Below are 10,143 nucleotides of genomic sequence, written 5' to 3'. Positions count from 1 at the left end.
GTTAAATTCCTTTTCATAGCAAATGCAAGGACTGCCAGTGTTTATGTGATGGCAACTTCAGAATTTACACTGGGATGTGTTTTTCCTTCAGCTGTATCAAATGCCACTGAGAAGCAATGCTGGAAGTTCAAAAGACAAGCAGTGAAAAATATTCTTCTAACATGTTCCTGTCATGTACGCTGTGAGTGCATTAATTTTTGTTTGAATGATGAAACAGGGAGACCTGTAAAACAACAATCTATTTGTAATGGGATTCTGCATGTAGCATCCTGATATACAGTCTTGTCTGAGATGTGAAAGGGCCCTGCCAGTGTCAGTGTGATAAATACTATTTTTAGGGACAAGATTAGGGGAAACATCAGCCCAGGGAGAGCGTGTGTGAGCAGCAGAATGTGACAAGCGCTGTGCTATGTCTCAGCCTGCACGCAGCCAGGCTGGGGTGTTTTGTCAATCAAGGTCAATCTGTGCACACAGAGGGAATGGTGAAAGGCAGGCGGTGGGAGAAACGCTGCGCTCCCTCAATGCGTCGTGCCGCACAGCACTGGCCATGCACCTGGGCAGCTATGGAGATAGCTGAGGACATGCAAAACCCTGGGCTGGGGCTGCCTGGCAATTTGCTGCCGAAAGCATGTGGGAAGTAGACGCTAACAGACCTGCTGCTGCTGTAAATTAAAGTTCATCAGTGTAATCTCATTTCTAAGCAGTCTCCACGGGTGGGAAGAGAAAGCCAGGGCTCTCTGCGAGCAGGGGGGTCTGGTCACAGAGCAGTGAGGTGTCTCTCCTAACAGTGAGCGCCTGGCACCGGGAGACATGGCATCATCCCATGCCTCTGCCCTAGTCTGGTGATGGGGCAAGAAGATGGACTGGGGCCGCACCCTGCGTCTTCTATGCCATTACTTTATGAGGCACAGACAGAAAAGTTTCTTTTGCCTGTGCATTTCATCTGTGAAACCTCTGTCTCATGCCGGTGTCAGCGTATTTCAGCATGGGTGAGATGCAGCATCCCCCAGCATGGGGCCCTCGGTGCTGCAGGAGTGGGATGCTAGCACGGATCCTTTGCTCCCAGCCTGTCTGGCGATGGCTGTTTTGGTCTGGAGACCAGGAAAGGCTCTTGGCAAAAATGGCATGTCAGAAGGTAACGGTGCAAAAGCACAGGGGCTTGGCTGGAGGTGGGGGGCACTGAGATGCACGCAGGTGTTTAGTGGGGCCAAGGGTCAGAGGTGAATGGTGGTTTCTTGGTCCTATAAAGGCCGCTGGGTACAGGAACAGGTGTAAGGAAGGTGGCCCAGGGGCACCCACTGGTCTTCAGCTTATCTTCCCCACTCCTTACCACCCTTGCTGAGGAACAAAATGTGGAGACGCAGGGGTGTGGGACGGGAGGTGCTGCTTGCATGCAAGAGTTAGTCGAGGCCACAGCTCTGCAGGTAGGTGAGTCCCACCAGATGACTGCCGCAACAGCCCTGCTGTGGGACTGAGGTTGTGCCAAGGGGCGACGGAGGCCAGCTGCCCTGCCCGTACCCCCCGGAGAGCCTGGGGACACAGCAGGAGCCCGCAGGGTGCACGGGCAGGGCAGCCCTCCCTGGGTGGCACCCACCGGGGCAAACTACAGCAGCAGCCTGCCGCAGGGCAAAGCCGCTCAGCTCACATGGCTTAAATCACATCAGGATCAGAGTGATTTAGTCGATTAACAGCACCTAACTAACCAGCACTCAGTGGACTGTACATTCAGGTTTGATACCAGCAATACAGCAGATAAACTGCATTACTAGACACTCACCAAACATTAATAAACACCAATAAAATCCTAAACAACCTTCTAACCCCAAAACCTTCTGGTCATCCACACTGACACACATGTGCCGGTGGTTTCCAGCATGGGCTACATGCACATCATGTCCCCTGGACCGGCTGCTTCTCCAGCCTGCCCCGGTCCCTCTGCATGGCAGGATGATTACCTGCTGTCTCAGCCTCCCCCCAGCACCGCACCTCCTGCCAGCTATCTGAGGGTGTGCTCTGCGTGGAGCTGTTTTCCCATGTACAGGAGCACAGCCATCCTCTGGGCCTGCAAAGTGTCCCCTCTCTGCCTCGGCCACTGCTGAGTCTCCTGCTCTTCCTTATCCAGTTATCAGGAGTCAGTTTAACAGAATTATGGGTCCCCCTTTATGTGCCTTCCTGACCTTGGGCTTTGGCTAGCTTTACCCCTCTTCTTTTGGGAATCACTGGTACATCGCTGCAAAAGCAGGCTCCTCCTGTGAAAGCATACAGCTAGTGTGCGTGGATTTTGCAGAAAAATCTTTTATTCTGTGGATCTGCTGGCAATTGCTCCTGGGTCAATCATCTCAGAAATGTCTCTGTGAAGGCTCACCCCCTTTGAGGTGTCACCTTCATTTTCATGCACAGTCATGGTGTTCTGCTCCACAGAGGAATGCTCCGATGTGGCTGCTATGACGATGGGTACCCTGCCCACAATGGTGGATGTGGTACAAGGAAGGTCAGAGGTGCCTACCAGCTCGTACCTGAATGCCATGATTTTATTTTCCATGAGAGTGCTGGTGACAGGCATGGGTTTTGGCAGAACCAGAGCACTGGTAACTCTCATGGCCTCAAAGGGAGCTGTGTCTGTCCGGAACTCCAACCTCGTCACTTCGCTTCGGTCTTCCAAGGAGCGTTGTTCTCCCCTGCTGCTGAAGCCACTATACAGGACAATGCAGTGTACAGCAAAAACGACCTTTCTAACATACTTGCATGTCCTGTTGGCAATATCTGTCATGAAGACAATGGTTTCTCCAGGGCAAAATATGCTTTTCTCCAGGGAAATCCGAAGGATCACAGAGCCATGACTGAAGCAGCAGAAATAAACTGCATCCTTCCTAGCTTCCACCACCAGTGAGGCCTGCATGGAGAGGGTGAGCGGAAAGGCAAAGCATGGTGAGTTCTTGTTGCTGGATACGGGGTGATTCCCAAACACCGCATGCGCAAACTCCTAACGCAACAGCTGAGGCTGCTTAACCCTCCCCACAAGCCCCACCATTAACCCAGAGGACAGTCTTCCTTGCTGCACCAAATGTGACGTGGCTGAATTATCACAGTCCTCCTGAGCATCTGTGCAAAGAATTTATGTGTGCACATGTAAAAATTGTCACCTTTAGCTATCCACACCCAAATTTAGAGAGAGGCTACAAAATTATTAGAATCATCATGTTCTAGCTGTCTTGATGACCTTTGACTGACTGTCCCAGTTTAGGTAGAGTTCAGTAAAAAAGGCACCTCCTATTTGGTCATGCTTGCCCAAGGCTTAGACTTCAAAGCAAGAGAATAATCTCCCTTTTCCCTCATCCTGGATCTCAAAGCGCTCCCTACATGTCACTCTTGAAGTCTTACAATGCACCTTGTATGCTAGAAAAGAAACATCTTGGTGCAAGCCCTAGCACAAAGATGGCAGAAGATATTGAAGTGTCATTTGAATGCTAAAAAGAGAAAGCTCAGAGCTACAAGTTCGTGGACACTCAGTAGTAAGCAGTTACAGCTCTGGATCAGAACAGGGTAGGTCTATGTGTCTCCAACTCAGATAGCTTGTTCCCCTTACCTTGTCCTTCACGTGTCTTCTGTGGTCACCAGCAGTTCCTTGCAACAGTAAACATCTCTCCTCTTTAGCTAAGACAATTTGGCGGCTGCAGCAAGTCCCTTGAACAAAGTAGGAGATGCAGCCAATTTTGCTGGTGAATGTGGAGGGAATACGTGGAGGAAAGCTGAAGTGGAAGTCAAAGGTGTGGACCCCAGAATCCAGCCAGCCATCTGAAAGCCAAACAACATGCTGCTATCAGAAGCCTTTTAAACATTTAGGATGTTTGTACCTTACAGAAACCTTGATGTTTCTCCCAGAATCCAAGGTGTCCTTACCATCTGGTATTGCACCCAAAGTACCATAAAGGTATGATATGGGGTGGACTGTGCATCACCTCTGCAGATCAGCTGCTGGATGTATGGACTCCTACAAGCTGGCAGACTTCAGAACTGCTAATTTGCCTCATTTTAACACAAGGTCAGCAAACCTGCAGCTCCTTGCAAACTGTTCAGGATTTTCACTTATCAAAACGGAGTGCTACAGACTTTTAACTTTGCAAATAAGCACTAATAGACTTTTAGGGAGTAAAGCAGTATAATAACTCTCACTCTTCTTTTATCGTTGTCTACACCACCTGGGCATATGATCTGAAACTTTTGTTTCACCTGTGCAAAAGACCCCACTCACAATAAAAATCATATTTGACACCTTCTCTGCACAACTGCGAGACAGGAAAATTACAACCTGTTCTTTCTAATGTCTTTGCTTCTGTGCCACTTCCTCTTAATCAAATTCAGTTTTGTGTGGGTGAGGTCCCACTGACTGTAATGAAAGACTGTCCCACCTATGCAAGGATAAGTTCGGCCCCTTCTGGCCAGATAAGACCAGCTCGTGACTCTTTTCTTCATCCAAGAGCTATTTCTTTTAAACACATGTATCTGCTGGCAGCTTTATCATCCAGACTTAAGCTTTCCTTCCTCCTAGTAGCTTGTGCCAAAACTTCACTTTGAACAGCAATATTAGGGGATGTGAGACTGCTAGAATTTTGTCTTGCTGACTGCATCCTTTTGCAGATGAATTCAACGATGCCTTGAGTTTTAATAATCTAAACTGGATATTCTTGTTGGCAGAAGAGCCTGGATATTGTTTCCTCACAGCATGGGAGATTTACCAGATGCCATAACAGCATTTTCAATCAGAGTTGTAACTCTGAAGAAAAAAAATGCCTAAAACAACCTGAAAGGGAGAAAACTAAAATTCATCAGCCTCTTCTTTAGATAACTGCAATATAAGAAAGTCATGTTCTCTATTCTGACAGTTTGTAGAAATCTGATATTCCCAGGGCCTTATCTCACACGACATATTGTCTTTAAGTTATTTTGGCGATGTTCTTGTTTTGGTAGAAGGAAGGACTTTGAACTGTGAGCTGATCTGCAATTTAATCTTGAAAGAAATCAGTATTCCCCTCCTGGAATAATCTGCAGATGGGCACTGGTGTGAATGGTCTGTTTTGCAGCCCCAGCAGAGTGTGGGGATTTACTGAAAGAGTTCAAATTTCTCAATCCCTGCCGCAGGTATGGTCTGAGAGCCTGGTTTTGTGTGCAGGGCTGAAGTAGGCCCTGTGGTGCAAAAAGGCTTGCAGATACTTATTCTATGTACAGCTTTAATCCCACTTTCTCTGGCTTGTTTTGCATCACTTCTAAAGAGACTTCTTTAAATTGTGCCCGCTTGCTAAGCTGTGCTTAACTTTCCGCACAGGCCCTCGGACTCAAAAGGATGGTGGCCTTAAACAAATGTCCCTGAATTCACCCTGGAAGCAAAGGTGCACTCGCTTTCCCTGGCACCCCATGGCTGCTGGACGTGAGCCCCATTGCACAGGAGCACCTGCCCTCTACATGGGCTCCAAAAACCTTATTCCCCTGAAACCATGCAACAGAATTAATTCCACTGTAGAAAGTTCCCCAGCAGCTGCAGGGGTGGGAGGGTGGTCCCAAGAGTTAGCTCCCCGGAGGCACCCAGGGATACCACGCGCTTGGTTTTCAGCAGAACCTGGGAACTTCGGTCAGACCGGAAAATTTAAGTCAATTCCAGATAATTTATTGCGTTACCTAATTCAAAAAGTGTTCCATCTTGTATTTCCCAGCAAGGGAGATGATGGCTGCAGCTGTGGGGAAAGTGCAAAGAGGCTGCTGGTAGGAGTGACTTCAGGGGTGACCTTTCCATGAAGGACACAAGGGATTTCCTGGGGTGTGACTGGCGGTGCACAGCAGTGCTTGAAGAGTTGCAAACTGCCCATAGTGGTGTGAGCTCCTGCCTCTGGTTTGCTCTAACTGGGGGGTTTCTGCTGGTGATGAGGATGGTTATCCCCGGTAGCACTGAAACTCATCTTCTTCTTTTCTGGATCTAATTATCCTAGAGCTGTTACCAGTGATACTCAATGACTGCCAGCATTCAGTTCCTCCAGCAGTCTTTATCTCACAGAGAGACAATACTGAGTTTCTTGTGCAGTGGCAGGGCCTACCAGGTTTAAAAAGAAATAGGTCAGCAGGCACCTGGATCCATATATACACACTTCATACAGAGACATGAGATGTGACCCAAGTAGGGCATGTGGTAAGATGAAATACCAGACAGTAACGTGCTATCAAGAGCATATTAGCAGCTGAGTGTCAAAAGCTGACACAGGCAGCAATCTTTTCAAACATACATTCCTTGTATGCCAACGGCAGTGGGGGGTACAGAGCATTTGGGGTAAGAAGGGTCAGGTCCGTATCTTCTTTCATGTTTTAAAATGTCTTTCTTGACTTGTTCGAGCACTTCTACAGAGATGTAATCAACACTGGAAAAGGAGGAAAAAGGCTGAGTTACAGTAGTAAAAATCGGTTATTAAACTGTACTGTATTGGCAAGTCTTGATGAATGTGGGTGCTCAACTCTTTTGAAAACAGGAATATACGTGTAGGTGGCAGAACACGGATTCAAGTGTGTCTTTAAGCAACACTAATTTGAACTTTAGCTGAACAGATCCAGAACTGAGGTACTTTACAGATACTTGTTCTTATCATAGCAAAAATAATTTTTCCAACACTCAGCCTTTCTCCCTCTTCTCTGTCAGGGCTGTAACATCTGGTAGCCTACAGGAAGAGTCAGCATGCTGCAGTACATCAAGGCTAAGACTCTAATGCATGTGTAAGGGGAAAATGACCTTTGGGTGAGGTAGAGCCTTCAAGTCTGAGAGGAAATGAAGCCTGACCGCTGCAGGTTGTAGCTCAAAAGCACAATTTCCACACAGTGTCACAGTCTAACTTCAGTACTAAACTAATCTAGGGCAGCGACCACCTATGCTGTGTAGACTACATTTTCAGGGTTCCCAACAGATCCTAAGAAAGAGGAGCTGAGAAAGGGGAGTGCACCTCTTAGGAGGCTTCCATTTACTTTAAGCATCCTCTGGAATAATTCACTGCATTAGGTGGTCATTACATCCCACTGACTTTACTCCTTCTAATAAATCTCTATGTTTTAATAGTTAACTCTGCATTTACGTGTGTGCATGTCGGGGTGTATAACGTCTGAAGGGAAGGTGAAAAGAAGATAGAGCCAGGCTCTTTTCAGTGACAAGACAAGAGGCAACAGGCACAAACTGAAACACAGGAGGTTCCCTCTGAACATCAGGAAACACTTTTTCACTGTGAAACAGGTTGCCCAAGGAGGTTATGCAGTCTCCTTCCTTTGAGAAATTGAAAAGCCATCTGGTTATGGTCCTGGGCAACTGGCTCTAGGTGGCCCTGCTAGAGGACCTCCAGAGTTCCCTTCCAACCTCAATCATTCTGTGATTCAGTGAAATAATCACACTTTTGCAGGTGTTTTCAGTGTGTGTCTCACATTTTTCTTGTCTCTCAGTAAAGATACAGCAGTAACTGTAATGTAGTAATAATGCCTTTACTATAGTTGCAAATACAACAAAGCCTGTATACCCAGTGGATACTTGCTGACACATAAGTCAACAAGAACACTGAAGGCAAGCATTTTAAATGACCAAAGAATGCTTCAATGATGTGCTTGTAACTAAAAGTTTCCTACCTGCTGCTAGACAGGTTGTGATTTCTGTGCAACAAATGTTCACTTCACAGATACAGCCACCAACTCATGGGGACTGCTCACACTCTCAGATACTGCTTTCTGTACAACACTACTGATCATCGTGAAGCCCCGGTTCCTGTATGACGTAGTGAAAAGGAGTATGCCATGAGATAGAAACAGAGTACATGGACATTGGCAAAAGGAAGACTTCCTCCCCACTGGAAAAGGTCTGACCCCACGTTCCCTAGCCGAACGCTAAGATGCTGTTCAGTTAACCAGTGCCTCATTCCAGTGTTTTACCCTCTATGTGGAAATTCTTAGCTTTGGAGAAGTAGACAGCCTGGTTGGTGTAAGCCGTACTCTTGACATAGTCCAGTTCAGGATTATCCTCCTCAAGCCACCTCAGGAAGCCTCTTCCCACGAACTCCACCTTCACGACAGGGTCCACCAAGGTACTCCTGAGGTTCAGAACCAGTTGGCCGTCTATGCTGGAGCCAGCGAAATGCACCTCAATCTCAGGCAGCACCAGGTTAATTGCTCTCACAGTCGACATGAGGGAAGAGCAGGAGCTGGGTGCTGCTGGGGTCTGAAGGTTGGATAGTGAGGTCGTCTTCTCCAACCCCACCCCATGACTCCAGGGTTTGTGAGGTCACAGCATGGGGGACGGGCACAGGGTGCCCCACAGAGAGCGCTCTCAGCTCTCCAAGCTATGCCAGAGGGGATAGGAGACATTTATCTGATTATTACCAGCACCTAACTAACTGGCAAGCATTCAACTACACATTTAGGATCAGTGTTGGCAACACAGTGGATAAACCACAATTCAAGACACTTAGCAAATGTTGATAAATGCCTAGAAATTTCTAAGCACCCTTCCGTGACTAATCCCCAACTTCTAAACATGCACACACACACACATGCATGGTTAGGTGCACCCCACTTCTCTGGGCTGCTGGTTCACCAACTAATGCACCTCTCCATGCACCTACCCAGTAATCCACCACACTGGTGAGAATACACCCCACAAGCCCCCCCTACACCCCACAGCGCTGCACCCCATCAAAGTCAGCATGCTGGCTGCATGCAGGCTGCTCGCACCATCCAGCAGCGGCGGGCTGCTGCTGGCAGTGCCAGCCCTGGCTTTGGTGGCTGCCGTTTCCCCGTCCCACTCCCAGGTCTTGTCCCTGGTCACAACTTCTCACATTTCCTCGAGATTTCTTTCCAGGCTGACTCTTTCTACTCTCATAAATCTCCTGGTAATTCTCTGTCTACTGTTAATTCAGCTGATGGTTGTCTCAAGTAAACTTCACCATTCCTACTTTCCTCATGGTGTTACCAGTTTTGGGCAACCACCTTTCCAGAATGCACAGGTTTGTGTATTGTGTTCACACCTGCTGTGCACACTCACCTCACTATCACTTTAGCCATTGTTATCTGGGCATGTTACCAAGAGGGAGCTGTGCAAATCCCCCCTAGCAAACTACTAATGGTGGTAGATGTGGCTGATATTGCCAGCATAAGCAGTGGCCAGAAGACTACAGCAAGTGCCAGTGAGATCTGAGGACAGCAGGGCAGACGAGTGGCCACCACCCCACCCCTCTGGGCAGCGAGGTCCTGCAGGTCCGGCTGAAGCCAGCAGGGTCTCGTTCACCAATGCAGGATGATTGGCAAGATTTTATTGTGATGTAGGAGGCTTTGGTGAACATGGCTAAAGGCAAGGGACTGAAATGAAGCTCAGCCCATTTTGTCTCCTGAGCTCTTTGTCATATCAGAGCAATTCCAGCTAGCTCGAGCTGCTGCAACTCGATCATAACATTGAGGCGAAAGACATATCCCTTCCAAAAAAAAACCAAAACCCAAAACACTGTAAGGCTGATCTGAGATAGACCTCAAATGCTGTTGGACACTGGGACCAAATGGGTGTGCCATGCTCTGACCTGCACAGATGTGGGAAAGGAAGAAAAAGGATGCAGCATGGGAGATCAGAAAGACATCTTTAGCCAGGGAAGCAGGGATGAAGACAGCTACAGCAAGGGCTGCAGTAAGGATCACACCTGCGGCTGATGCCAGCAGACATCTGTGAGCCACTGATGAGTTGTGAGCCCAGAATGAAAGCGCTGGCACCTGCTCTGCAGAACGCAATTCCAGAGGCAATGTTCTCAGCTGCAGGTTGAGGATGAGGGCACATGCTGAGAAATGCTGAAAATTAACTGATCAAGATGGCCAACAGTTTAGGAAACAAGTCACAGCAGCACGTTGAACTTTAAGACTTTCCTCCTCCGTAGTAATTAGTCACTTGTTCCAAGGCTGTCAAGATTCTCCCTCACAGCCTCTGTACCCCATCCTTGCTTACAGTGTTTTCAGATGTTTCTTTTTTAAGGGAAAAAAAGCACTGAATTAACATGCTGACTGCAAACTGTCACTCAGTCTCGATTCTTGGCTGCTGCATCTCGTTCTCTGAGTCTCTGCTTGCCTTGCCTTGTTAAAAAATAAACTCTT

The 10,143-nt window shown here is 47.8% G+C and overlaps 1 protein-coding gene across 1 annotated transcript; it reads right to left on the bottom strand.

The window, feature by feature from the left end:
• Positions 1-2,296: 2,296 nt before the first annotated feature.
• Positions 2,297-8,197, bottom strand: ARRDC5 (arrestin domain containing 5). The gene is made up of 3 exons (XM_050903384.1): positions 7,945-8,197; positions 3,587-3,795; positions 2,297-2,893 (listed from the first exon to the last, which is right to left on the bottom strand). Exons 1-3 carry the CDS (start codon positions 8,195-8,197, stop codon positions 2,297-2,299), a joined length of 1,059 nt encoding a protein of 352 aa, XP_050759341.1.
• Between the last annotated feature and the right edge of the window lie 1,946 nt (positions 8,198-10,143).

The sequence above is a fragment of the Gymnogyps californianus genome, chromosome 1 (assembly GCF_018139145.2).
Source record: "Gymnogyps californianus isolate 813 chromosome 1, ASM1813914v2, whole genome shotgun sequence".
In the NCBI taxonomy this organism is placed as follows: domain Eukaryota; kingdom Metazoa; phylum Chordata; class Aves; order Accipitriformes; family Cathartidae; genus Gymnogyps; species Gymnogyps californianus.
Note: the sequence above shows the minus strand (reverse complement) of the source record. Positions and strands in the feature narration are given on the sequence as shown.